Source organism: Suncus etruscus, chromosome 15, assembly GCF_024139225.1.
Source record: "Suncus etruscus isolate mSunEtr1 chromosome 15, mSunEtr1.pri.cur, whole genome shotgun sequence".
Classification (NCBI taxonomy): domain Eukaryota; kingdom Metazoa; phylum Chordata; class Mammalia; order Eulipotyphla; family Soricidae; genus Suncus; species Suncus etruscus.
Genome location: NC_064862.1, coordinates 19,897,663 through 19,925,527, shown reverse-complemented (window position 1 = coordinate 19,925,527; position 27,865 = coordinate 19,897,663). Strand labels below are relative to the sequence as shown.

Genomic DNA, 27,865 nt, shown 5'->3' with positions numbered 1-27,865 from the left:
TATTTCCCCCAGTGGCTCTTGAAACTTTTGCCCATGGTCCTTGCAGCTGTGCTGGGACACTGGTGCATCTAGAATGCCTTTCTGCATACCTCTAACCTCTGACACCACTGAGCCCAGTTCCCCATCAGGGGCTCAGGGACATGGGTAGGGGGACAAGGAGGTGACACAGCTCACAGTTCTCATGGATCTCCAGAACTATCACCCCACAATGCAAACTGAGTTGTGTTGGGGTCGAACAGGGCTTGGCTTTCCTCCCTGCACTACCGCGCCAGTGGTCTACACCAAGGGCTCTATCCGCTTGGCCACGGAGGCGATTTCCCAAACCTGGCTGTTGAATGCCCTGCCCTGAGCACAGTGCTTCAGTACACGGGCCTGTGAGATGGTGGTCCTGGGCTTGAAGCACTTCCCATGCACACTGCTAAGTCTGGTTGGTTCAGTCCTCCCCATAAATGGTCCCATGAGCATCCTCAGGAATGATCCCTGCACACAGAACCAGGAGTACAGCCGGGCATGGCTCCCACCCCCTTACCCCTGCCAAATCCAAAGCATCGTCTTCAGCTAGACACCCCGATGTGCACTGATCACCAGGTTCTTTGGGAAATCCCTGTTACCTTTATGGAGGGTTCTCAAGAATCCAGGTTGCAGGGAGCCACCCCCCCAACCCAGGCACCCCTATGCCTAAAGCTGGGGGGATGAGGTGTGCAGGAGTTGAAGTTTGAGGGAGAGGAACCACAGTGCAAACTGCAGCTGACTTCAGGGAGAACTGAAGTCGTGCAGTGGGGTCGTTGCCACCAGCACCCTCCAGAAGGGCCCCTCAAAATCTAGGACCCCCTGCACTCTGCAAGGACCCTGTCCCCAGCAGCCTCAGTCTTAGATCCCTGCATCAGGCCCTGGTCCCTGGTCCCTGGTTCCCTGCAATCCTCTACTCTCCTGAAGCCATCCAGGGTCACCCCTAAGGCTGGACCTGCTCGGTGGGGAGGGGTACAAAGCGCCCCCCAGGTCCTCCAAGAGGGAGGGAAGGTGGAAGGAAGGGAGAAAGCAGTTCTCGCGCCAGGCCAGCCAGGCCAGGGCGGGGGCGGGTCCTCGTGATCCGGGAGTCACAAAGGGCCGGACCTTTTGGGGGGGCCGGGCCGGGGCGGGGCGAGCAGCAGGGCTGCGGGGCGGGCCTGGCCATCGGGCGCTGCACGGGGCCGTGGGGCGCAGTTGCTGGTGGCCAAGGCAGGCGGGGCACAGGGTAAGTGCCAGGGCCGGGCCGGATGGTGTGAGTGCCCTCCTGGGAAGGCGAAGGGACCCCCGGGCTGCCCTTGTTTCATGCAGGGAGGGGCCTGACTTGCCCAGGGTGCGGGATCGGGGAGGCGCCCCCCAAAAGGAAGCCCCCTTCAAGGTTCCAAGATTTGCTTGGAACCACATAACGGTCTGGGGCCTTGGGCTACTTTGCAGCCATAGGCAACAAATGAGGGTGCCCAGACCCGGGAGAGGCCTAGGGGGGCGGGTCCCCAAAACTTCCCTGAGCCCCGTTCCCCCAAAGATGAAGACCAGCAGGTAGGTCCTGAGGCTCAGAAATGGTGGACCCCCGCCTCCTCCAACCCTGCCCCAACTCCAAAGATCTTTCCCGGCTCTTCCCAGACTGGGAGTATTCTGGCATCTCAGGGCTGAGGCCCCTCTCCCTCCTTTGGGGGGCTGCTCCTTGCTCACCTTTGACCTCTCAGCTCTTGTGTGTCCCAGCACCACCAGCCTCTGGAAGTTTCTTGAGTAAGACCCTAGCTGGGGGCTGCAACTTCTGCTCGCTCTGCCCTGGGTTTTGAAAATCTTGGGGTTAACCTTTGCGCAATTCCAGCAGCCCTTTGAGCCCCCAGGCCTCCCAACCACTGGTTTAGCAAGAAAGTGGAAACTCAGAGTTTTCTTGTCCTTCCCCACCTTCCCCCTCTGTCCTCTGCCCTTCAAGCCTTGGTGCTGCCCCCCACATCCAAACCTCTCCCTCTGAATTCCTGCTTCCCCACACCTGGACCCCAAGTGCAGGCCACTGTCCTCTCCTGCCTCCGCTCTCCCTTGCTCCCCCAAATCCTCAGCATCATCTCAGAAGCTGTCACAAGTCAGGGTCCTGTTGTCTTTCACACATGCACCCGGGTCTCTGTGTTGTTCTGGGACACACTTCGCTATTTGCTCACGTGTGTCCTCCAGACAGACGTCCCCGCTGCCTGCATCCTGGGACCAAGCTTCTGGCATCCAGGGCAATTCCGCTCAGAGAATGAATGGAGAATGGGAGAAGCCGGCCACACACCCCTCCTCATCTTTCTGTCTCCCACATTCCCTGTGCTTAGCTGAGGACTGCGGTTTCCAGCCACCCCCTGCAGATGTGAAAAGGTTGGAAACCTCAGCCCAGGGGGTGCTGCCTTGCCAATGTGCTTCCTTCCTCCTCACTGCACACAAATGTCAGCCCGGTTCTTGTTCTCACCTCTGCCCTTGGAGCAGCCCAAAGCCCATCCAGTGCTTGGCACACGAGTGGTTTAGATGGCATAGCCGGGTACACAGCCATCACTTCCAAGTTCCTTCCCATTGCCAAACAGCTAGTACCCGGAGAATTCTCTTTCCACCCAACAGACTTCCTTTTCTCCACGGCTTGTTTGTGGGTGCCAGCCATAATGTCCACATAATGGACTTTTTTTTTGGTTTTTGGGCCACACCCGGCGTTGCTCAGGGGTTACTCCTGACTGTCTGCTCAGAAATAGCTCCTGGCAGGCAGGCACGGGGGACCATATGGGACACTGGGGTTCGAACCAACCACCTTAGGTCCTGGATTGGCTGCTTGCAAGACAAACGCCGCTGTGCTATCTCTCCGGGCCCCACATAATGGACTTTTAAGGCCACGTGAGCAGTTTCTCCCAACAAGGCCTGCCCGTATATTTCCCTGCAGCCACACCAGCACTGGGCTTTTTTTTGTTTTTCTTTCCAGTCTTGTTGGGTTTCATGGGCAGGTCCTGGTTGGCTTCAATTTTCCCTCATTCAGAACAGCACAAAGTGGGGGGTTTCCTGGGCATATACTGCTTCTGTTTCCTGTCTTGTGAGGAAGCAAGTCACCTGGCACCTTCATTCTTCTCTCACCTTCACGCGTGGTGGCAGTTCTGCTTAAGTCGTCTCCTTGAGTGCACAGAAGAGAATGGGCGAGGCCGCCCATGCCCTTGGCTGGCACAGGAACCAAGCAGAGAGCTGCTGGGTGCTTGCAGCTTTGCCAGCCAAGCTGAACCTGAGTGTTTGCACCCTGCAGGAAAGGAAAATATTTTCTTTCTTTTTTAAGTCTTTATACTTTTTTTAATTATAAAATTAACCCTTAGTGTGCTGGGTTTCTCTTTGGAAACTTAGAGCAAGAAAAGTCAGGGGAAGAGAAATGTTGACCCCCTCAAGAAAGCCTGTGCAGTCACAGGCCTTGGCCACACCTTGCTGATAGCTGCCCACACCAGCAGCATAGCTCAGGGCTTACAAAAGGAATCCACTGGGTTTAGCAGGTCAGAGTCCACCATTGTCTCAGCCTGACTGCCTAGAAGCTTTTGAAAGAGCCCAATGATGGTTCTTTTCATTCTTATGTCACTTTCCCCCTCAAAAACCTGCTCTCTAGCATGTCTTTGAAAGCTCTGACCACTGGGTTCACCTGATCACCCCTAGTTCCAGATTCTAGGTTGAATCACATCTGCAGTCTCTTTTGCCACTCTTTTTTTCGGGCGGGGGGTGGAGGGTAACACACTCCGTGGTGCTCAGGGGTTACTCCTGGCTTCGCATTCAGGAATTACTCCTGGTGGTGCTCGGGGGATTATACAGGACAGAAATCTGGGGATTGAACCTGGGATAGCCATCTGCAAGGCAACTGCTCGACCCACCAAGCTGTCACTCCAGCCTCCCTTTTGCCACTTAGTGTGATAGTCATAAGCTCTGAGAATTAGAACAAGCACAGTTTGGGGAAACAGATGGAGCATCTGTAAGGAAAGAGGGAGAGGATTTGCATGTATTTACCAGGACAAAGAAGACCCCAAACAGGAAACCAGTGTGTCTGGGAAGGCTGGGGGAGATCCACAGGTTAAAGTGCATCTTTGGGGTTTATGTTTTTTTTTTGTTTTTTACAATACATGTCTGTACAAAGTTACTTTTGGTGGGCTGGAGGTAGACAGAAAAGAGCTAAACCATTTACTTGACTTGCACGTAACTAGCCCTGGATTAAATCCCTGGCATCGGGGCCGGGCGGTGGCGCTGGAGGTAAGGTGCCTGCCTTACCTGCGCTAGCCTAGGAGACGGACCGCGGTTCGATCCCCCGGCGTCCCATATGGTCCCCCAAGCCAGGAGCGACTTCTGAGTACATAGCCAGGAGTAACCCCTGAGCGTTACCGGGTGTGGCCCAAAAACCAAAAAAAAAAAAAAAAAAAAAATCCCTGGCATCACATAAGCCCTTCGAGGAATGACCCCTGAGCACTGCTAAGTTAGCACCAAGATATGGTACAAAGGGCTGGAGCCTATGCATTGACTCAGGGTTCCGGGACCTATCCCTGACAATGCATGATTCCCCAAACTGCTCACAGGAAACAGCCACCGAGCACTATCAGGTGTTCCACAAAAAGGACAATAACTTAGTAGCAAAAGGTGTGGCACATTGCACAGAGGTGACAGTCTGCATACTATTCTCTGCTTGCAGATCCAGACACCCGAGACCATGGCCACCTTAGAAGAAAAGGTAAGTTGGGCCATTCTGGTGGTCCCAAAGTACCCCGAAGAGACAATGCTGAGAATCCTATTAGGTTTTCCTTGGCTGGAGAAAAGCAGCAGGTTCTAGAAATGTGAAAATTGGTCTCAGAATCATGGAAAAGGACTGACCCTAACAAGCACTGGAACCTTATGTGAACACTCCATGGTGTTTTGACTACTTTAAGGGAATAGCCCTGACTTCTTTCTCCCTTACTGCTTCCTTACTGCTACTGATGGCTTCTTGGCTTTGACAGTTTGTAAGACCTCAGCCTGCTGGCTTCCAGTCAGACCATCCTGTGGCGTTGCTGATGGTACAGGGAATAGTTTAATAGCTTTGTGTGTGGGGCCAGAGAGATAGCATGGAGATAGGGCGTTTGCCTTGCATGCAGAAGGACGGGTGGTGGTTTGAATCCCAGCATCCATATGGTCCCCCGAGCCTGCCAGGAGCGACTTCTGAGCACAGAGCCAGGAATAACTCCTGAGGGCTGCCAGGTGTGACCCCCCCCAAAAAAAAGGTGAGTGTGTACCTTTGTACACATGTGCACATGTTATGTTGGAGTGGTGCTGAATTTCTTTCTTCTGCTCCAAAATGTCCCCAATAGTATTCTAAAAGGTCTTTTCATTTGGGTGAGTGACAGAAGGTAAGCTGGGGTGTTCAAGTGAGTGTGAGGGCAGCCTGAAAGAAGCTAGGGGCAAAGAGCAGAAAGTGAAGGTTCAGGGAATGGCATAAAAGGACATCCCCAGGGATTAGAGAGACAGCACAGTGGTAGGGTGTTTGCCTTGCACGCAGCTTACCCAGGACCCATCGTGGTTTGATCCCTGACATCCCATATGATCCCCCAAGCCTGCCAGGAGCGATTTCTGAGAGCAGAGCCGGGAGTAACTTACCCCTGAGCTCTACTGGGTGTAACCCCCCCCCAAAGGGACATCCCCAGATAGGGGAGGATGAGGAAAGTTGACTGTCTTCAATGAGCCATGACCTACCAGAGCAAAGAAGCCCCTTGTCGTACTTGAACCTGATGGGACTAGTTATTTTCTTAAAGCATTGCCATGACTAGCCCTGGTTAAGTTGAATTGGAGAAAAGCAACTTGGGCCAGAGATAGTATGGAGGTAAGGCATTTGCCTTTCATGCAGAAGGTCGTTGGTTCGAATCCCGACATCCCATATGGTCCCCTGAGCCTGCCAGGAGCAATTTCTGAGCTTGGAGCCAGGAGTATCTCCTGAGCGCCACCGGGTGTGACCCAAAAACAAACAACAACAAAAAAAAACAAACAAAAAATAAAAGGGAAAGTCTGGCAACTTCACAGGGTGTCGGAGATAAAACATCCGTGAGATACTGCTTGCTTAGTATCTATGCCTCATTCTCTATTCTCTTTCAAACCTAGATCTATAAGCATCCCCTCGTCCCCCTGGCTGATGAATTACATTTCAGAAATTCCTAGGGGCAGACTTCAGACTGGAATTAAAAGATAGTTTCTGGGGCTGGAGAGATAGCATGGAGGGTAAGGCGTTTGCCTTTCATGCAGGTCATCGGTTCAAATCCCGGCATCCCATATGGTCCCCCGAGCCTGCCAGGAGCGATTTCTGAGCATGAAGCCAGGAGTAACCCCTGGGCACTGCCGGGTGTGACCCAAAAACCAAAAAAAAAAATATATATATATATATAGTTTCTATCTACTCCCCCCTTTCTCCCCCACCCTGGGTGGCAGAGGTCCTGGCAAGCTACATATTGGGGCCCTTGGGTGGGCACCTCACCCCACCCGGCTGCTGGGTCCCACGGGCCCCTGGGAGCCATGCAGCATGCAGCCCTTGCAGCCTTGGGCCCCTGCAGCTCTGCAGCTAATTGCATCTTGACGAACCTTGCAGATAACTGCAGCACTTTGCAGATAACTGCTGAGTTCTGCATTCTCTCTCTCTCTCTCTCTCTCTCTCTCTCTCTCTCTCTCTCTCTCTCTCTCTCTCTCTCTCTCTCTCTCTCTCTCTGTCTGTCTGTCTCTCTTTCTCTCTCGGCCACACCTGGAGGCACTCAGGGGTTACTCCTGGCTCTTCACTCAGAAATCGTTTCTGGCAGACATGAGGGACCATATGGGATGCTGGGAATCAAATCTGGGTCCACCCCAGGTCAGCCACATGCAAGGCAAATGCCCCACTACTGTGCTATCACTCCGGCCCTCCTATTTTATTTTATTTTATTTTATTTTATTTTATTTTATTTTGGGTTTTGGGTCACATCCGGTAGCGCTCAGGAGTTAATCCTGGCTCTATGCTCAGAAATCGCTCCTGGCCAGTTCGGGGGGGCAATATGGGATGCCGGGATTCGAACCACCGTCCTTCTGCATCTAAGGCAAAGGCTCTACTGCTGTGCTATCTTTCCAGCCCTCCTATTTTATTTTGTTTTATTTTATTTTTTTGTGGAGGAGGTCACACTAGCCAGTGCTCAGGACTGACTCCTGGTTCTGCACTAAGGGATCATTCCTCACAGGCTTGGGGGATTTTTTGGGGTACCAGGGATCGAACTGCTCTGCCTTTGGTCCTGCCCTCTGTTCTATTTCTTTTTTTGGTGGGGGCGGGGTGGAGATCATACCCAACTATGCTCAGGGGTTACTCATGGTTCACTCAGAAATTATTCCTGGCAGAGTTTGAAGGACTATATGGGATGCCAGGGATCGAACTCAGGCCCAGGCTGGCTGTGTGCAAGATGAATGCCCTCCCTGCTGTGCTATTGCTCTGGCCTTGCCCTCTGTTCTAAAGGGCTGCGTAGTTAGAGTCCAGAGGCAGTGGAAGCTCAGAAGTTTCCATCTGCAGTGTTCTGTACCGTGACTTTTGCCTGCACGGTTCAGTGGGCAGCCCTCATCTCCACGTAGGGAGGCCAGGAGAGGAAAGTTGAGGTGCATGGGCCTGGGGGCCTGAATTGACAGGAGCAGGTCCCCATTTTGTCTCAGTGGTTGTTCACATGAACCTCAAACTTCCTCTGTACTTGGGTGGAGGAAAATCAGCTACAGCTGTACTTATTTAAGGACTTCCCAAGTCTTAAAAATAGGGACACCCCCCAGGGATGAGGGGTGTGGTGTGCCTACTCAGAGTCCCAAGAGGTTTGCAGGTGTGTGTGTGTGTGTGTGTGTGTGTGTGTGTGTGTGTGTGTGTGTGTGTGCGCGCGCGCGCTCGAGCACAAGCTCTGAGAGATTTGTAGGCTCCTCAAGGGTTGAGAGTAGCATCAGGTGACAGACTCGACCAGTCACCCAGGGCCTAGAGTTGTGAAAGGAGGATGGACATACCAAGGGCACTTGAGCACTGCAGCCAGGAATCCCTAGCCAGGGGCTTAGGCAGAAAGGAGACCCTGGTCCCTAAGACTGCTCCACTTTATTTTTTGGTTTTTACTCCTGGCTATGCGCTCAGGAATCGCTCCTGGCTCGGGGAACCATATGGGACTCTGGGGATCTAACCCAGGTCCTTCCATGGTCACCTGCTTGCAAGGCAAATGCTCTACCACTGTGCTATTGCTCCAGCCCCTAAAACTGGGGCATACCTAGTTCCCAGTGTGACTCAGGGCTCAGGTTTTACAGCAAAAGGTCCATATGTGGTGAGGACACATGGGCCTCTCCTAGTGTTCCCCTGAACAGCCACCAGGAGGACTAGGACACCCCCCCCCCCTCAGACACTCTCCTCATGCCTAGAGCTGGCTGCAGGATGTTGGTACTGTCACCAGGAGGAGTGGAGGGCCCCGAACCCAGGAGCCACATGGGCCCCCATGCACAGGGAAGGCTGAGGTGAGACCCTGAACCAGAAGACTGAAGACTAGTAGGGTGGGTTTTGCCATAGACTGTCCCTGACCTGGTCCATGGCCTCAGTTTCCCCGAGTGATATGGTTTTCATAATGTAATTTCATTTCTAGGACATCCATTTGGATATTTGTTCTAGCCTTCATTTCCCTATAAAACTATTCCTTTTTTTTTTTTTTTTTGGTTTTGGGTCACACCCAGCAGCGCTCAGGGGTTACTACTGGCTCTATGCTGAGAAATTGCTCCTGGCAGGCTCGGGGACCAATATGAGATGCCGAGATTCGAACCACCATCTGTCCTGGATCAACTGCGTGCAAGGCAAACACCCTACTGCTGTGCTCTCTCTCCGGCCCTATCTATTCCCTTACTAATTGTATGTTTTCCCTGGAATCCCTCCCCAACATAGTTATAATAGTTATTTTCATATTATAATATTATTATAATATTATACTTATTATATGTAAATTATTTTCATATTATAATATTTGTTGGCCCAGGTATGTCCATTTGAAATTAATAAGCTAATTTTCTATTAGCTTAGGGCCACATTTTTCCTGCTGCTTTGAATAGTCATTTCTTATATGATGGATATTATGGATGCTCTGGACTTTGCCTAGTGGTGCAATGCTTGGGGCAATTCCTTGGAAACCAGAGGCAAGGGGGTATGTTGAGGGGGGAGAGAGAGAGAGAGAGAGAGAGAGAGAGAGAGAGAGAGAGAGAGAGAGAGAGAGAGAGAGAGAGAATGTTATGCTAGGGATTGAGAGAGAATGTGGTGCTAGGGATTGAATAATTCAGGGCATTGCACATGCCACTTCCGTGGCAAAGCTTATTCTGAAGTTCCACCAGCACTGCGGTGGCCCTGGCTGTGTCAGACTTCTTGAGGCCCACTCAAGCCTGCCCCGTGTTGTCTGGGGAGGTGCGAGGTGTCTGAGATCCTCAGGTCAGACAGTGGCTCTCATATGTCTCCTATCCTGACCTATTGTCTCTGTCGGTCCTCCAGCCAATTAGAATTCAGGCCAAGCCAGCATGGGGCGCTTCCCTCCTGCCCAACTTCTTCCTCAGGAGTATCTGAGTCCAGTACATGCCTGTGGACTGGAGCCCAGCTCAAGGGTAGCCCTTGTCTCCTGCCCTCCAAGCTTCTTGGTGAGAAGGAAATGTCATGTATTTCATGACAGAAGAGCTAAGGGAGGCCTCACCATTCTAATACACCCAGAAAACCCCATCTATTTACTCTCTAAAAGTTTCACTCATCCAAAAAAGTGTTTTCACATTTATTGAAAAGTGTATGGGGGCTGGAGCAGTGGCATAGCAGTAAAATCGTTTGCCTTGCATGTATACGGCTGATTCAGGATGGGCCATGATTTGATCCCTGGCTTCCCATATGGTCCCCAAGCCAGGAGCAATTTCTGAGCGCCTAGCCAGGAGTAACTCCTAAGAGTCAATGGGTGTGGCCTAAAAACAAAAAAAAAAAAAAAAAGAAAGAAAGAAAAAAAAGTTTTGCACACCTGCTATTCTCTCCATTCATCTATAGGTCTTCCTTCTACACTCAGGGTTTTGAAAACGTACTCCACATTTGCTGCACTCCTTCACAATTAAATAGAGTAATTTGGAGGCCACAGGGATAGCACAATGGGTAGGGCATTTGCCTCTCACACATCCAATCTGAGTTTGATTCCAGGTATCCCATATGGTCCCCCCAAATATGCCAGAATTAATTTCTGAGTGCAGAACTAGGAGTAACCTCTGAGCGTTGCTGGGTGTGGCAAAAAAAAAAAAAAAATATATATATATATATATATATATATATAACAGGGCCCGGAGAGATAGCACAGTGGCGTTTGCCTTGCAAGCAGCCGATCCAGGACCAAAGGTGGTTGGTTCGAATCCCGGTGTCCCATATGGTCCCCCGTGCCTGCCAGGAGCTATTTCTGAGCAGACAGCCAGGAGTAACCCCTGAGCACTGCCGGGTGTGGCCCAAAAACCAATAAATAGATAAATGAGTAGTTTGGGTTTTTTTATTTGAATCAATGCTTTTAGGACTTACCCTGGCTCTACACTCAGAAATCACTCCTGGTGGGTCAGAAAGATAGAACAGCGGTAGGGCAATTGCTTTGCATGCAGTCGATCCAGGACAGGCGGTGGTTCAAATCCCGGCCATCCCATATGGTCTCCAGTATCTGCCAGGAGCGATTTCTGAGCACAAGCCAGGAGTAACCACTAAGCGCTGCCAGGTGTGACCTCCTTCCCCCCCAAAAAAAAGAAAAGAAAAGAAAGAAACCACTCCTGGAGGGGCTCAGGAGACTGTTTGGGGTGCTGGGAATCAAACCCAGGTCAGCCACACGCAACGCAAATACCTCCCCTCCCTATTGTACTATTGCTGTACCCCAAACCTACGTAGTTTTGAGCCTCAGAACAAGTTCCCAGGAAGGAAATGGTCTCACTGCATCGTGTTATGGGGGAGGCAGGTAGCAACCAAGCAGAGAACAAGTACAGGCCAGTCAGCCATGCATGCCTTGGAGGGGGGGGGGGGATGGGGAAGTGGGGTTCAATCTGACTGAGATGGGGGGGCTGTCCAGACAGGGTGAGCTCTGAGCCGAAGCCAAGCCACGTATCAGTGTGAACCACATAAGAAGGTGGGGGCTCATGTGCTCAAACAGCTTTGTAGGCTTCTAGAAAGGACTGGACAGGATGTGCTTTAAGATTTTCTTTGGTTGCTCTTTGGAGAATGGTCATGAGGGAGCGGCCAAGAGCCACTATGTTCCAGGCCAAAGAGAGCTAGAAATGGCCTCTGGCCAGGAGGAGCAATGCTGCCAGAGAAAAGTCTTAATTGAAATAGCCTCCAAACAGCACCCGGTGTCCTGTTAGCAAACAGGGAGCCGAAGAAAAGGGAGGCTGGAGAGGGGCTGGGTGGCCGATGAGCTATTTCTGTCCTGCACTTCCCATGCAGCTGTGAGGTCGGTTGGGGTTGTGCAGACAGTCTGGCTTCGTGTCTGCAGTTCTGTCATGGTGTCACACACCAAGGCCATGATCCTGTGACAGCTATGAGGCTGAGTGAGCCTCCCCACCCCCACCCCAGAACTTAGACACAGGCCCAAGTTTAGGTGTACCAGGACTTAAAAAGGTGAGGTTTTAGGCCGGAGCAATAGCACAGTGGAAAGGCATTGCCTTGCATGTGGCTGATCCAGGACAGACCTGGGTTTGATCCCCAGCATCCCAATTGGTCCCCCAAGTCAGGAGCGATTTCTGAGCGCATAGCCAGGAGTAACCCCTGAGCATCACCGGGTGTAGCCCAAAAAACAAAAAGAAAGGAACTGTTGCAAGTCAGCCCCTGAAGAAGTTGACTGATGGAGGGATGGAGGATGAGGTCTTTCCCCTCCAGCTTGGAGCACGCGTCTGCCACCCTGTTCAGTGGGTGGTTCTGAGGTGAAGCGGCGGGTAAACAGCTCGAAGACAGTCAGGCTTGTGGAAATATTAGCTTTATTTAGTGGACAAGGCTGAAGTCCAAAGCCTCAGCATCAGTTCCAGCCAAAAGCCCCTCGCCTTCCACAGACCCTTGTTTTTATCCCCTAGAATCAGGTACCACCCAAAGGTGGAATCAGATACCACCCAATGGTGGAAGCAGAATCAGGTACCACCCTAGGGTGGGGGCAGAATGCCATGTCACACCCTAGGATAGGGCACAATCACCAATCAGGGTAGGGTCAGTAACATAATAATCCCATAAAATGTTTACATACACAAAGGGAGGGAGGGAAGGAAGGAAGGAAGGAAGGAAGGAAGGAAGGAAGGAGCCATTTCCATGGCCCCCCTTCCTCCGAGTGTAGCCCAAAAACAAAAAGGAAGGAAGGAAGGAAGGAAGGAAGGAAGGAAGGAAGGAAGGAAGGAAGGAAGGAAGGAAGGAAGGAAGGAAGGAAGGAAGGAAGGAAGGAAGGAAGGAAGGGAGGGAGGGAGGGAAGGAGGGAGGGAAGGAGGGAGGGAGGGAGGGAGGAAGGAAGGGAGGGAGGGAGGGAGGGAGGGAGGGAGGGAGGGAGGGAGGGAGGGAGGGAAGGAGGGAGGGAAGGAAAGAGAGAAGGAAAGAAAGAGGTGCCATTTTCAGGGTCCCCCTCCCTGTCTGACAGTCATCTCAAAAGAGACCTGAAAGGCACGTGGAACTTGCTTCTTACCTTTGGAGTCTTCTTTGGCCACATGACTACAGGGACCCCAGTGATGGCCAGACTTGGGTCATCGTCCGCGTGCTCCTTCAGGACATTCTGTGGCCAAACAACAAGCCAGGTTAGCCCAGGGCAGAAGGCACCGAACCCAGCAGAGAACTGAGCTCTGCAGCCCCTTAACTCACTTTCTATGGGCCAGATAGATAGTACAGTGGGTCAGGCGCTTGCCTTGCACCTGGCCAGCTGAGATTCGATCCCCAATACCCCATGTGATTTCTACAAGCACTGTCAAGGGTAATTCCTGAGCACAGAACCAGGAGTAAGCCCAGAGCATCACTGGGTGTGCTCCTCCCAAAGAGAACATAAATAGGGGCCATAGCAATAGCACAGCAGGTAAGGCGTTTACTTTGCATGGGTGAACCAGAACAGACCTGGGTTTGATTCCCAGCACCCCAAATGGTCCCCCGAACCTGCCAGGAGCTATTTCTGAGCGCATAGTCAGGAGTAACCTCAGAGTGCTACTGGGTCTAGCCCAGCATCAAAAAAATTAAAAAAAAAAAAGAAAGAAAGAGAGAGAGAAAGAAAGAAAGAGAGAAAGAAAGAAAGAAAGAAAGAAAGAAAGAAAGAAAGAAAGAAAGAAAGAAAGAGAGAAAGAAAGAAAGAAAGAAAGAAAGAAAGAAGGAAGGAAGGAAGGAAGGAAGGAAGGAAGGAAGGAAGGAAGGAAGGAAGGAAGGAAGAGAAGGAAGGAAGAAAGAGAAGGAAGAAACAAAGAAAGAAACAAAGAAAGAAACAAAGAAACAAAGAAAGAGAAACAAAGAAAGAAAGAAAAGGAAGGAAGGAAAAAAGAAAGAAAGAAAGAGAGAGAGCGAGAGAAAGAAAGAAAGAAAGAAAGAAAGAAAGAAAGAAAGAAAGAAAGAAAGAAAGAAAGAAAGAAGGAAGGAAAGGAAAGAAAGGAAAGAAAGGAAGAAAGAAAGAAAGAAAGAAAGAAAGAAAGAAAGAAAGAAAGAAAGAAAGAAAGAAAGAAAGAAAGAAAGAAAGAAAGAAAGAAAGAAAGAAAGAAAGAAAGAAAGAAAGAAAGAAAGAAGAAAGAAAGAAAGCAAGAAGAAAGAAAGAAAGAAGAAAGCAAGAAGAAAGAAAGAAAGAAAGAAGAAAGAAAGAAAGAAAGAAAGAAAGAAAGAAAGAAAGAAAGAAAGAAAGAAAAAGAAAGAAAGAAAGAAAGAGAGAGAGAAAGAAAGAAAGAAAGAAAGAAAGAGAGAGAGAAAGAAAGAAAGAAAGAAAGAAAGAAAGAAAAAGAAAGAAAGAGAGAGAGAGAGAAAGAAAGAAAGAAAGAGAGAGAGAGAGAGAGAGAGAGAGAGAGAGAGAGAGAGAGAGAGAAAGAAAGAAAGAAAGAAAAAGAGTACCTAGGTTCAATATCTGGAACCTCATATTATTTCTGTACCCCACCAGGAGTGATCCTGAGCTCAGAACCAAGAACCCCTGAGCACTGCTGGGTGTGCCCCCTCAAAATAGAAAAAGAAAAAGAAAAAAAGTGAGGTCTTTGGGCCAGAGAGATAGTACAGCAAAGAAGACACTTGGACACGGCCAGCCCAGGTTCCATTCCTGGCACCCCAAGCCCTCCCAGGAGTGATCCCTGAGCCCAGCCAGGTTCAACAATGAAAATATGAGGTCTTCCTCCTAAGGAACAAGATGGGCAAGAAGTATATTAAGGCATAAAGGGGTGTTTGGAGAAAGGACAATGGGAGGGACCGGGGACCCTGGGCTCTGGCCTGCCAGGGAAATAGACACACCATAAAGGAGAGCTTTGCAGAGGAGATTTTCGAACATATCATGGATTTAAGCAGATGTGTCAAAGTTTTCCGTTGAAGACTCTCAAGGGCTCGTCATTAAGAGACACACCCCAGGACCAAAGCAGGCTTGGTCCCTCAAAAGTAGTGGTGCGTCTCTTCCTGGAAACTATGTAAGGGAGCTCCTCCCCGCACTCCCTGATCCAGCATTGGCTGCCATCGACCTGAGCAGACCTTGGTCATGGGCGATTGTTACTTACTGGGCGTTTTCCAAGTCCTAGCTCTCTGGGTCTTTCTGCTTCCTCTTCCTGGAGCTAGGTGGGCAGGTTGGAGGGATCAGCATCCACTCTGAGTCCTTCCTGGCTATGTCTGAGGCGGTTCCACTCATCTGTGGTGAAAAGACAGCCCTTCGTGCTTAGTGAAACTTAGGGTACTTTTACTTTTGGCTTTGCTCACTCTTACCTCTGGTTTTTAGCCTGGGATGTCTCTGATCCCTGAGCTGCTCTTTGGACATCTATACATGGCCTGTGTGTGTGTGTGTGTGTGTGTGTGTGTGTGTGTCTGGGGGGGTCCTTCTGGATTAGGGGATTGAGAGACTGCAGGACCCTTTGCAGGGGACAACTCTCCTGACCACAGACGAGCCTGCTGGATTTGGGGCTTCCTGTTGCCTCACGGGCTGAGCCCCTGGAGTCCAAAAATACAAGCACGAGAAACCGCTGTGATCCCTTGGGCCCTGTGCTCGCTGGGCGGCACCGGGGGGAAGGGGGGGTCCAAGCGGCACCCCGCCTAACGCTGCCTCCCTTTACCCCTCCCTCAGGCAGTCACCCGCCGGGCCAAGGCTCGAGGCAAGAGGATGAGCCAGTTTCTGAAGCACTTCACCGTGGTCGGGGACGACTACCAGGCCTGGAACATCAACTACAAGAAGTGGGAGAATGAGGAGGAGGATGAGGATGAGGAGCAGCAGCAGCAACAGCCCACACCAGTCACGAGTGAGGCCGGCAGAGTCACCCCGGCCCCCCGGTCCTCGGCCCAGACCAGACTTGACTTCAGAACCTTGCTGAGGAAGCTCTTCAGCTCGCACCGATTTCAGGTAGGAAGGCAGAGGACCCCCCCCCCACACACACACACCCTCTCACCAGGCCCAGGGGGCTCATGTCTGCTACTGAACCCTTTGCTCATGGCACCCCGCACCCACCCTGCCAGCACTGTCTGCCCCTGTTGTCGAGAGGAAAAAGTGAGTCGTGATGAAAAGTCCCCTAAGTCCCTACAGTTGCTGAGTTTGATCGCAGCCCCCCCCCCCTCTGTGTGGGAAATGTGCAGAGCCCCTCCAGTCCAGATCCCAAGAGCACATTGGGGTTCCCACTAGGTGGAGAGGATGGAGGGCTGGAGGGTCACTTTTTTTTGTGTGTGTGTGGTTTTTGGGTCACACCCGGCAGTGCTCAGGGGTTATTCCTGGCTCCAGGCTCAGAAATTGCTCCTGGCAGGCACCGTGGACCATATGAGATGCCGGGATTCGAACAGATGACCTCCTGCATGAAAGGCAAATGCCTTACCTCCATGCTATCTCTCCGGCCCCAGGAGAGTCACTTCTTGACTGACACACATTTCCCATCTCAGGGCTGAGAAAGTTCTGGAACTAGATGATGGTGACAAGAGTTTGTGAATGGGCTTATTGCCGCCAAGTTTTATGCCAATGTTGAGATGGTGGGTTTTGTTATGCAAATAGGCTTACACCCCCTCAACAAGTCTATCGAGGGACATGGGGTGTGGGGGTGCACATTGGAGGCTAAAGTCTGGGCCTTGTTTTTGTTCAGCAAAAATCAACACCCAACCGTCCAGTCCAACACAAAGGGGGCCCCTAACTCCTAAGTGGAATACTGGGGGCTGCAGCCTGTTCTGTAGAGTGACCCCAAAAGATCCATCAGGCATTGGCTACTGAGACCCCCCAGATACAGTCACCAAGAGAAGCTGGAGACTCGGGTGTCAAAACCTGGCCGTTCCGAGCCCCCAAATCTGTGACTGGGGAGGACAGTGGCTGCTGGGTCTGGCACCTTATCCTCACCTTGAAGGGGAGGCAGCACCTGATCAGTCACATTCTCCAGGGGAGTCTTTTCTCGGATGCTGTGCCTGCCTTTCCTCCCTGGCTTCCAGGGCAGGGGTGGGAGAACTCCACTTGGATCTTCACTCCCTGCAGTGCCGCCTGCCCGATAGGAAAGAAAACTTGCTATTAAGTTGTTGGGGCTAAAATCCCAAACCCTCCAATTTCAGGCACAGAAGGAAGCTGCCAGCTGCATGCCAGTTGCCTGGCACCCTGGGCCGCCCCCTTAGGGAAATCCTCCCTCTCCTCCACAGGCCAGCCTGCCCCCCTGAGCTGGAACTCCTAGAGAGATTCCACATTGGGGAAACAACGGGCCTAGGATAAGTGGAGAGGCTGGAGTTGCTCCAAAGAGTTTCCTCTCGGGGCCGGAAAGATAGCATAGAGGTAGGGGATTGCCTTGCATGCAGAAGGACGGTGGTTCGAATCCCGGCATCCCATATGGTCCCCTGAGCCTGCCAGGAGTGATTTCTGAGCAAAGAACCAGGAGTAACCCCTGAGTGCTGTTTGACCCCAAAACAAAAGTGTCTCCTCTCATCATCTCATGTTGGCAGGGATGGAGCTTGGTGGGTACGTCACGCTCAGGGAGGAGTCATGAATATGTAGGGGGTCCTCCAGAATCGCTGATTCTGAGTAGAGCATCTCCAGGCAGCTCTATGAGACTTGTGGAGGGGACATTTCAGCTACCATATGCAGGGTGGGCAGGCAGAAGCCATGTGGATGGGGACAAAATGGGTCTGCAGCTTCTGGGGGGCACTTGGCATGGGAGAGGCTCAGAAGGTTCTGAGTGGGTGGGTGGGAAGCACATCAGGCCCACTGTGTGGAAGTGGGAGTAGGGAGGCCTCCTGGGAACTGCGGCCCTGGGGCTTCTCACTCAAGAACTTTCTGGTGGGGCCAGAGAGATAATACAGCGGCATTTGTCTAGCAAGCAGCCGACCCAGGACCTAAGGTGGTTGGTTCGAATCCCGGAGTCCCATATGGTCCCATGTGCCTGCCAGGAGCTATTTCTGAGCAGATAGCCAGGAGTAAACCCTGAGCACCGCTGGGTGTGGCCCAAAAACAAAAAACAAAAAAACAAGAAGTTTCTGGAATCCCTGTCTGGAATGCTCTGTCTATCTGCCCTCGTGTTTCAAGAGAGCCAGTGTGAGTGGATGTGGAGTTACTGCTGCCAGTTCTCACCCAGGAGAGCACATCCCGGATGGAGATTTTTTAGGGTCCATCCAGCCTCCTCAGCAGACCCTGAGGCTAGTCCTGGAGGCCTTTGTGTAACTGTCCCTGCCTGCTCATTGTGGCCCAGCTCAGGGACACAGAAACCCATTTGTATTGGGGGAACATGCTCACCCCATTCCTTAGATAGATGGTGAAGCTTAGCTGTGCCCAGCTCAGTGGTAGTAAGAGGTAGCCCCTTCCCACCACCCAAGCCAATTCTCTGCTGCAGGGTCCTTTCCCCAGGCGATGGTCTGCATTTAACTTAGTGAAGACCCCTCAAGAAAACTGTGATCCCTGGCATCCCACACGGTCCCCCAAGCCAGGAGCGATTCCTGAGGATTCCAGGAGTAAACCCTGAGCATTGCTGGGTGTGGCTCAAAACACCAAAAGAAAAAAAGAAAACTGTAGGGCTGGAAATATGTTTTGTTTTTTTTTTTTGGTTTTTGGGTCACACCCGGCAGTGCTCAGGGGTTACTCCTGGCTGTCTGCTCAGAAATAGCTCTTGGCAGGCACGGGGGACCATATGGGACACCGGAATTCGAACCAACCATCTTTGGTCCTGGATCGGCTGCTTGCAAGGCAAACGCCGCTGTGCTATCTCTTCGGGCCCTGGAAATATGTTTTTAATGCAGCAATAAATAGTCACACTTGATGCTGTCAGGAGGCCCGAGAGCCCAAGTTCGATCCTTGTGAGGGAGGGGGTTTATTCATTCCTCCTGTTAGTTAGTGTGTCCAGGGCCTTAGAGATCTGTCCATAAAACATTGTCACTTAGAGGGCCTGGAGAGATAGTACAGCGGCGTTTGTCTTGCAAGCAGCCAACCCAGGACCTAAGGTGGTTGGTTAGAATCCCGATGTCCCATATGGTCCCTCATGCCTGCTATTTCTGAGCAGACAGCCAGGAGTAAGCCCTGAACACTGCCGGGTGTGGCCCAAAAACCAAAAAAAAAAAAAAAAAAAAAAAAACAACAAAACAAAACAAAACAAAAACATTGTCACTTTGTGGGGTCAGAGCAGTGGCGCTAGAGGTAAGGCATCTATCTGCCTTGCATGCGCTAGCTTAGGACAGACCACGGTTCGATCCCCTGGCGTCCCATATGGTTCCCCAAGCCAGGAGTGATTTCTGAGCGCATAGACAGGAGTAATCCCTGAGTGTCAATGGGTATGGCCCAAAATCCAAAAAGGAAACAAAAACATGGTCACTTCGTACCTTAGAGTCTATCTAGTTATCTCCAGGTGAGATTCACGTAGAAGCGTCAGTCATTTTAATCATGTAAATCATTCAAAGACATTTAGCATATTCACTCTGTGCTGGAACTATCCCTATCACTGTCTAGAAGAGAACATTCTCTGCAGCCCACAGACTGTCTTGGACCCCCTGACCATTAGCCTCAGTGTTTTGGTGGGTTTGCCAGTTCTAGGCATTTCCTATCAGTGAAGTCTTGAACCCTCAGCTGTGTCTGACTCTTTCTTCCCTGACAACCTGTCTCAGGTTTATTCATCCACACCCAGGGAGACCCCAGATTCTCCTTCCTTTCATGGCTGAACATTTAGACAATTTTTAACTCTCCATGTTTCGGTGTTAGACTAGAGAGGCTCTCAAACCCCTGGGGTGCCTAAAAGTGGGAATGAAGGAAGGAGGAAGCCCCCAAGAGGACTGGATCTGTACAAAACTCCTGGGTTTGGAGGCATGTGAAACTTCATCCCAAAGCAGCTTTTCACTGCAAGTTTCTAAGTAAATCTTGGCACTGATGCTTTAATTACTGCAATAATTAGTTGCAGCTTGAAACAGTCAGAAGGCAGGAGAGCCAGCACACAGGCTGAGTGGTGGAATCTCAGCCTGAACTTCAGATACCGGCAGATCAAGGCTGATTGATTTCGGGGGTCAGACCGCTTCCCAGAGTCTATGAGACAAAGGCCTAGGGAGGAAGTGATGGTCCAGAGTGGCCAAGATGGGGGGTCATGAAGTGACCACTGGGAATTCTCCCCGAGCACTATCCCCACCCCACCACCCCACCATCAACTCCCCAGTATTGCCACCATCTCTATTGCTGTTCCACATTCTTTATTTTTTTCTTTTCTTTTGTTTTTTAATCACACCCGCAGTGCACGGGAGTTACTCCAGGCTCTGTGTTCAGAAGTTGCTCCTGGAAGGCTCAGGGGACCATATGGGATGCTGGGAATCGAACCAGGGTCCATCCTGGGTTGGCTAAGTGTATGGCAAACTCCTTAGCGCTGTGCTCTCTCTCTGGTCCCCACATTCTCACTGTAGGGGCTGTTACTCATCTCCATCCTGGTCCCCTACATCTTCCCCAGCTCATAGGTTCGAGCCTACACTGTCACTTTTTCCAACCCATGGAAGCTCATCTTTTCCAGAGGCCCTGCACTCTTGCATTCTGCAAACAAATATTGGGGATGGGGGAAGGGACCTTCCCACCTGACAAGTTGCTCTGTGCTGGGCGGGCATCTCCGCCACCCTTGGCGGTCAGGCCTCCAGCTCTTTCTTCGACTCATCTCTCAGGCCAGGTTCCAATTCTTCACCACACATCTGTTCTGAGTGTGAGCAGGTTCCAGAAATAGAAAAAGGGAAACTTTGGGGGGGCACTGCTGTTCTCATTTTCGCCATGAGGGCTGACTGGTTTGGTCTGAGAGTGGGAACGAGCGGTGAGTCCTGGCCAGTTCTCAGTCAGGGCTCCCACTGGGGTCCCCTCCAGGGAAATCCTGGTGTGGCCTTGGCCTCCCACCCACTGGTTTTACCCAGGAGGGTCTGAGCTGGCCCCTCAGGTCTTCCTCTGCCCACAGGTTGTTATCATCTGCCTGGTGGTTCTGGATGCGTTGCTGGTACTCGCGGAACTTATCCTGGACCTGAAGATCATCAAGCCTGACCAGAACAACTATGCTGCCAGGGTACTGTCCATCAACATCGAGGGTGGGCAAAGTGGGGAAGCGAGCTCTCGCTGGAGTTTAGTTGGCATCTTGGCTTAACCCTTCGTGCAGGCAGGAAGCTGCCTATAGGCTGGTGAATCCCTTTGAACTCATGGCACCCGGGCAGGAGATTGCACCCACTCTTCCGGTCCAGGATTTTGGGCTCCTCTCTGCTGTGCTGTGTCCCCACCTGCAGTGACTGGTTGGACCAGTCCTGCACACCCCCAAAATAGATCTTATGGCCAATCATCAGTGCCATGGAGAGTCGGGAGCCTCAAAGCATCTCCCCACACTATATTTGGAAATTATATTCTCCATTGTTCTGGAGCACCAGTTCCAGAGTCCTGCATCCCACACCCCACTGTCCTCACTCTGCTACACTTCTTGCTTCTGAAAAATGGCAAATACTTTGTTGCTTTCTCTACACTTTTCTCCTCAAAAAGACCCAAATATTGTGTCTGGCTACTTCAATCAGACAACAGGGCACTTCACCCCTAAATGTTTCAGCACATCTCAGAATAAGAAACATAATTACCGGACCGGAGAGATAGCATGGAGGTAAGGCGTTTGCCTTTCATGCAGAAGGTCATTGGTTCAAATCCCAGCATCCCATATGGTTCCCATTCCTGCCAGGAGCTATTTCTGAACAGATAGCCAGGAGTAACCGCTGAGCACCACCGGGTGTGGCCCAAAAACAAAAACAAAAACAAAAAAAGAAACATAATTACCTCTCATGTTCTCATTAAAATAAAAAAGATCAACAGGGATTAGGACTTTGCCTTGCACACGGCTAACCTTGGACAGACCCAGGTTCGGCATCCCATATGGTTCCCCAAGCCTGCCAGGAGTGATTTCTGAGCCAGGAATAACCCCTGAGCAGCGCCAGGTGTGGTCAAAAAAAAAAAAAAAATCTATCAACAATCCCAGTTAAAGTACATAATAGCTTGTTTGTCTTCTAATTTCCTCTTATGTCCTAAGAATGTCTTTTATAAAGATGGGGTGAGACCGCACAGCGCTTTGGGTCCAGTGTGACCCTGTGGTGCTTGGGGTCATCAGTCCAACATCCAGGTCTTAACTGGCTATGCTTGGGACCACATGCAAATTGTGTTCAGGGGCCTTCGTGTTGTGCTAGGGATCAAACCCAGGGCATCTGGCGCTCTTTCTCCCCTCACCATTGGGGGTGATGTGCCCTTGTCTTTTCACCCTCTTCAACTCAGCTTGGAGTGTGGTGTTCTTTTATAAATAAATCCCCCCCCCCCCCCGGCATTGTGGGGTCCCTGCAATGTCACTGCACTCTTCGTGGTTCTTTTGGCTTCTCCAGACTTCTGGTCCTGGTGTCTGGTATCCTTTAGACAAGACCGGTTGGTTTCTGGCTTTTTGACTCGATGTGTCCCCACTGACTCTTTCCTTACCCCAGAACATAAGTGGTTTCCTCTTTTAGGCCGGTATTTAGAAATCAAGCCACTGACCTCTTTTCACTCCCTCTATCCCATGGTGATCCTTTCCGGTCAGTATGTGGGGGTCTGCTGTGGTCTTTGTAAAATTTACCCTGGTCCTCTCTCTCGACTTTTATTTTGGAGCCTCTGACTGCAGTGAATCCCTTTCCAAGCTTTTCTGTGCCTGCCTGAGCCATGGCTGAGGGCTACATTCCCCCAGGCAGGGCAGGACTGCTGCCAGAAACATGGTGAATTCTGCCCAGCTGCTCTGCAAGGTGTAGAGGCGCCCCTGGAGCAGGCAGTCCCAGTCAAAGGCCTGGCCAGAACAGGAACAGGGCCCCATCACTTGAGCCCAGCTATCATAGAGACCTGCCCTGGCCTTACCCTACGACTTTGTTCCCCAGGTGTTCCACTACCTGAGCATTGCCATCCTGACCTTCTTCATGATGGAGATTTTCCTTAAAATATTCGTCTTCCGCCTGGAGTTCTTCCACCACAAGTTTGAGATCCTGGACGCCGTTGTGGTAGTGGTTTCCTTCGTCCTTGACATCGTTCTTGTGTTCCGAGAGCATGAGTTTGAGGCACTTGGCTTGCTCATCTTGTTGCGGCTGTGGCGGGTGGCCCGGATCATCAATGGTAGGTGTCCTGCTCTGGGGGAAGCTTGTGAGGGGTGAGGAGTGGGGCGTGGGGGACCTCAACAGGGAACCAGCGGGAGGAGGACACCATCCAGCCTCTTTCCTCAAGGCCAGTCTCCTGCATTAGGAAAAGTCCCTGAAAAGCAGGGAGTGATCCCCTGCTGCCACCTAGCTTGGTTCCCTCAGCACCTGGCTTCTAATATAAGGTTTCCTACAAGTGTTTTTAGTGAACTCCATCACCTTACAAGGGGCCCATCCTAAAGGGGTGTGAGTCGGCTAGAAAATGCTGGGCCGTGGTTTCCCACCTCAGAGGTCACATAAGCCTCGGCATGGCAAATGCTGAACACTTTGGTGCTTTTCAGGAGGGACATGAAACGCTGCCTCACTGCACTATGGCTTAAAGTGTGCCCAGACCCTGTGGGAAGCGGACATGCCCTTTCAGAGGAGGGTCAGGCTGACTGCATATGGACAGAGTGGCCCTTTGTTACTTAAATGTGCATCTGCTACTTGTTAGAGTTGCTAGAATGCTGTGGACCTGCTGAGTCAGAATCGGCACAAATATTTCTTTTAACATTTATTTATTTATTTAGGTTTTGGGGCCACACCCGGCAGCACTCAGAGATTACTCCTAGCTCTGGGCTCATAAGTCACTCCTGGTGGGCCCAGAGAGATAACACAGTGGTGTTTGCCTGGCAAGCAGCCGATCCAGGACCAAAGGTGGTTGGTTCGAATCCCGGTGTCCCACATGGTCCCCCGTGCCTGCCAGGAGCTATTTCTGAGCAGACAGCCAGGAGCTATTTCTGAGCAGATAGCCAGGAGTAACCCCTGAGCACTGCCGGGTGTGGCCCAAAAACCAAAAAAAAATAATAAAAAAAAATCACTCCTGGCAGGCTCGGGGGACCATGTGGGATGCTGGGAAATCGAACCCAAGTCCTTCCTGGGTAGGCCACATACAAGGCAAACACCCTACCCACTGTGCTATTGCTCCAGCCTAAGCACAAAAATTTTTGTTGGAGGTGGTGCTCTCAAGCAGCCCTCAGGAGACCAGGGGCCCCCTCCTGCCAGATCTTGAGTGTTTGGGGCCACATGGTTCAACTGAAATGGTGTTTTGAGGGCCTGGAGGTGCTCAGGGCCACCGAAGCTATTCAAGAGTGGTTCTAAGGACTGAACTGGGGTCAGTCACATGTAAGGCATTGTGACTCTATCACCCTGAAAACTCACAGAAATCTCTACTCTCCTTGTGTGTGTGTTTGTTTTTTTGGGTTATACCTGGCAGCGCTCAGGGGTTACTCCTGGCTCTGCGCTCAGAAATCACCCCTGGCAGTCATGGGGGACCATATGGGATGCCGGGATTCGAATCACCATCCTTCTGTATGAAAGGCAAACGTCTTACCCCCATGCTATCTCTCCGACCCCTCTCCTTGTGCTTTTTGCAGTAACCAGGGACCGCACACACTTGGACGTGCTTGGCATGCAAGCTCCTGCATTTTGATTTCCATGTCTGTGGTCACAGTTGTGACATGCCTGAGTTGAGACAACTGGTGTGGTGCCAGAGATCCCAAGTGGCAGAACCACTGTACTGGTCATGTGCGGCAGTGTTAGGAACTCATGTTCTTGCATTGCAGACCAGGTACTTTACCATTGGGTCATGCTGGAACCATGTTTCTTAATCTTTTCTCCACTGTGGCATCCATCTGGTCTTGTTTTCTTTCTACAGCCTCTCCATCCTATCACAGGCCCCTAGTTTATGCTGAGAACCTCCCTTAGATAACCCACAGGGATGCCAGAGGCCCCTATTAAGAAATGCTTCTGGACTAAATTTTTTTGGGCCACACCTGGTGACACTCAGGTGTTACTCCTGGCTATGCACTCAGAAATCGCTCCTGGGCCTGGAGAGATAGCTCAGCGCGTTTGCCTTGCAAGCAGCCGATCCAGGACCTAAGGTGGTTGGTTCGAATCCCGGTGTCCCATATGGTACCCCGTGCCTGCCAGGAGCTATTTCTGAGCAGATAGCCAGGAGTAACCCCTGAGCACGAGCCGGGTGTGACCCCCCCCAAAAAAAACCCTTAAAAAATAAAAAATAAATCGCTCCTGGCTTAGGGGATCATATGGGACACTGAGGATCAAACCGAGGTCTATTCTGGGCCAGCTGTGTGCAAGGCAAATGCCCCACTGCTGTGCTTAGCCCCTCCACTGGTTTATTTCTTAAATGAAGTCTAAGGTCCAGAGTGAGTACTTAAGTTAGGGTTTTTTGTTGTTCTTGTTGTTTTTTGGGTCACACCTGGCAGCACTCAGGGGTTACTCCTGGCTCTATGCTCAGAAATCACACCTGGCAGGCATGGAGGACTATATGGGATTCTGGGATTGGAACCACTGTCCTTCTGCATGAAAGGCAAAAGCCTTACCTCCATGCTATCTCTCTGGCTCCAAGTTAGGGTTTTTGTCTTGCACACAGCGAGCACCAGTTCAATCCCTGGCGCCACAAATGGTCCTCTGAGCACTGCTAAGAATGATCCCTGAGCACAGTGCCAGCAGTAAACCCTGACCACTGCAGGATGTGGCCCAAACAAAAACAAGAAAAAAGGAGTGGGTTGAGATGCTTTGTTTCAGTGCTCCCAAGCTGATCTTGGATCCCTATACTAAGGCCCAATTCAGCAGGCTCTGGAGTGTAGTCAGAAGTGAGGGGGGCGCTTCTTCTCAGCAGACATACAAGGTCAAAAACACTCCCTCTCAAATCCCCCCACTAGTAAAGGAGTGGGGGTCCTCATCTCCTCAGCTGTTATGATCCTCTGCCTCAGGGCTCTTCTGTTTGAACATTTTTCTGGGGTCCAGAGCAATAGTACAGCAGGTAGGGCTTTTGCCTTGCCTGCAGCTGAGCCAAGTTCGATCTCTGGCATCCCATATGGCCCCCTGAATACCACCAGGATAATTCCTGAGCACAGAGCCAGGAGTAACACGTAAACTGGGTTTACCAGGTGTAGCTCCCCCCCACAAAGACAGCAACCCAAACAGAACATTCATCTTGGTTCTGTGCTTCCATTGTGCTAATCACGAGGTGCTTGTTTAATTGAACAAGACCCTGTATAGCACATTTTCTGTGACTGCGGTAGATAAACTAGTGCTGATTAAAATGACTCTTGAGTTTGTCACCCGCTGTGCGACTTGCGTTTTTTACAACAGAGGTGTGAGACGTGTTTATTCCCTTTGTCTAAGTGGTAGCATATTACCGTGCCAGTGTCAGATTAACAGACATGGAAGGGCTGAAAGGCTAGAGATCAAAGCAGACAAAGCCAAGTGGTGGGGTGCATACGTGGTCACAATTCCTTAGAGAGCGCGGACAGCAGCCCCAGTGACAGTACCATCTTCCTGGCAAAATCCCCTACCAGGCCCTCGGACAACTATGGGGTCACAGCTGTGGGGTAAGGGCCCAACACCACTCAGCCCCACCATTCTCACTTCTGCTTTCTGTGGCACTCCTCTACACTGCTACGGAGTGGCAGTGCTGTGAGAAATGAGCGGCAGGAAGGGGATGATACTCATTAGGTCAAGGATCTTTATTCTTTTAGTTTTGGGGCCACACCCTGTGATGCTCAGGGCTTTCTCAGTACTGTGCACTGAGGAATCACTCCAGCAGTGTTCAGGGACCCTGTGGGATACCGGGGATCGAACCTGGGTCAGCAGCATACAAGGCAAGCACCTTCCCGCTAAGCTATTTTTCTGGTCCCAAGGATCACTCTTAAGGCTCTTGTAGCCCAAGCCATCCAGAAGGGTTCTGCAGTGGGAGCTGCCTGGCTCAGAAGTGCGGTGACTGTGTGTTAGATGCCTTCAGAACTGTTCCCATCTGAAAGGAAGTCTCTTTCCAGTGCTTAAAGCAGACATCGATGGGCCAGAGTGATAGCATAGTGGTAAGACATTTGTCTTGCTTGCTGCTGACCCAGGACAGACCCAGGTTCGACCCCCGGCATCCCATATGGTCCTTGAGAGCCTGCCAAAATCGATTTCTGAGTGCAGAGCCAGGAATAACCCCTGAGTGCCACTGGGTATGGCCCAAATTCAAGCAAATAAAAGCAAACAAAAAAAGCAGATATGGATTGAGACCCTCAATTCTTTTTCAGGGATAATCATCTCTGTTAAGACACGCTCAGAAAGGCAGCTGCTCAGGTTGAAACAGATGAACGCACAGTTGGCTGCTAAGATCCAGCACCTTGAGTTCAGCTGCACGGAGAAGGTAACGTGATCCCTAGGGGTCAGGTTAGGTGCCCCACAGTACATATCTGTCACCAGACCACTTGCCACCAGGCTGCCCTGGGTGGCCCCGTCCTTTCAACCAGGTGTTCCTCAAGCTTCTCAACTCGGCTCACTGTGACCCCAGTCTCCTTCAGCAGACTCACACCCCTTGCACTTTGTATCCCTGGCCTGGGGCTCAATGGATGCTTGTTACCTCCCTGCTGAGGCCCAGGTCTATCTCTACTTCTGTCCCAACAGGAACAAGAAATTGAAAGGCTTAACAAGCTCCTGAGGCAGCACGGACTTCTTGGGGACGTGAGCTAGACACAGCTGCAGCCCACCTGGTGTGGCTCCTGTGGGGACAGTCCTCAGAAAGGCCCAAACTCTTCTCTGGCATGACCAGGAGTCTCCTTCACATCCCCTTCCTCCTCAGCACTAGCAGGCAAACCCTAAGTCCCATTTCGTATTTGACACTTGACTCTTGCTTCAGGCTGAACAAAGTTGGACCGTTAGTAGCTGCAGATTGAATTCGATCTCAGCTACTACTTCTCAAATTCTGCGTGTAATGGAGGAACCCACGTATTCCTGAAAGAGAAAGAGAAAGAACAGGGCGTTTCCTTAGCACCCAGCACGCTGCATACATCTTTATATTGCCAAGAATCTACCAGCTTCTCCAGTGTGGGCCCCTCTTCTCCCAGATTTCTAGTAGGGCTCCACCTCGTTCTGCCCCCTGCCAGCATTTTTCTCAATTATCATACAATTAGTATATAAATAAACTATCCTTTCCTCAGGCCCTCCTACTAGATTCTTTCCTGCTTCAGCTGCTCTGTGGGTCTCAGGCCAGCCTTCCCACTAACTGCAGAGCATGGTAGAGAAATGGCAATTAGATCCAGACTC

The 27,865-nt window shown here is 51.1% G+C and overlaps 2 protein-coding genes across 3 annotated transcripts in view; one reads left to right on the top strand and one right to left on the bottom strand.

Annotated features, from left to right (window-relative positions):
- Positions 1-1,201: 1,201 nt before the first annotated feature.
- On the top strand, positions 1,202-27,760 carry HVCN1 (hydrogen voltage gated channel 1). 2 transcript variants are annotated; one of them, XM_049789370.1, is made up of 7 exons: positions 1,202-1,234; positions 4,679-4,717; positions 15,261-15,533; positions 20,548-20,652; positions 22,511-22,742; positions 26,857-26,969; positions 27,227-27,760. In XM_049789370.1, exons 2-7 carry the CDS (start codon positions 4,697-4,699, stop codon positions 27,290-27,292), a joined length of 810 nt encoding a protein of 269 aa, XP_049645327.1. In that variant the 5' UTR covers positions 1,202-1,234; positions 4,679-4,696; the 3' UTR covers positions 27,293-27,760. The 2 variants fall into 2 exon arrangements, with proteins under 2 accessions (XP_049645327.1, XP_049645328.1); XM_049789371.1 differs by lacking the exon at positions 1,202-1,234 and having other exon boundaries at positions 4,679-4,715; positions 15,260-15,533.
- TCTN1 (tectonic family member 1) overlaps positions 27,438-27,865 on the bottom strand; it is a 31,137-nt gene continuing 30,709 nt past the window's right edge. The window contains exon 15 of the mRNA XM_049787767.1: positions 27,438-27,553. The gene's annotated coding sequence lies outside the window, so the exon portion shown is untranslated. The remainder of the gene's footprint in view (positions 27,554-27,865) is intronic.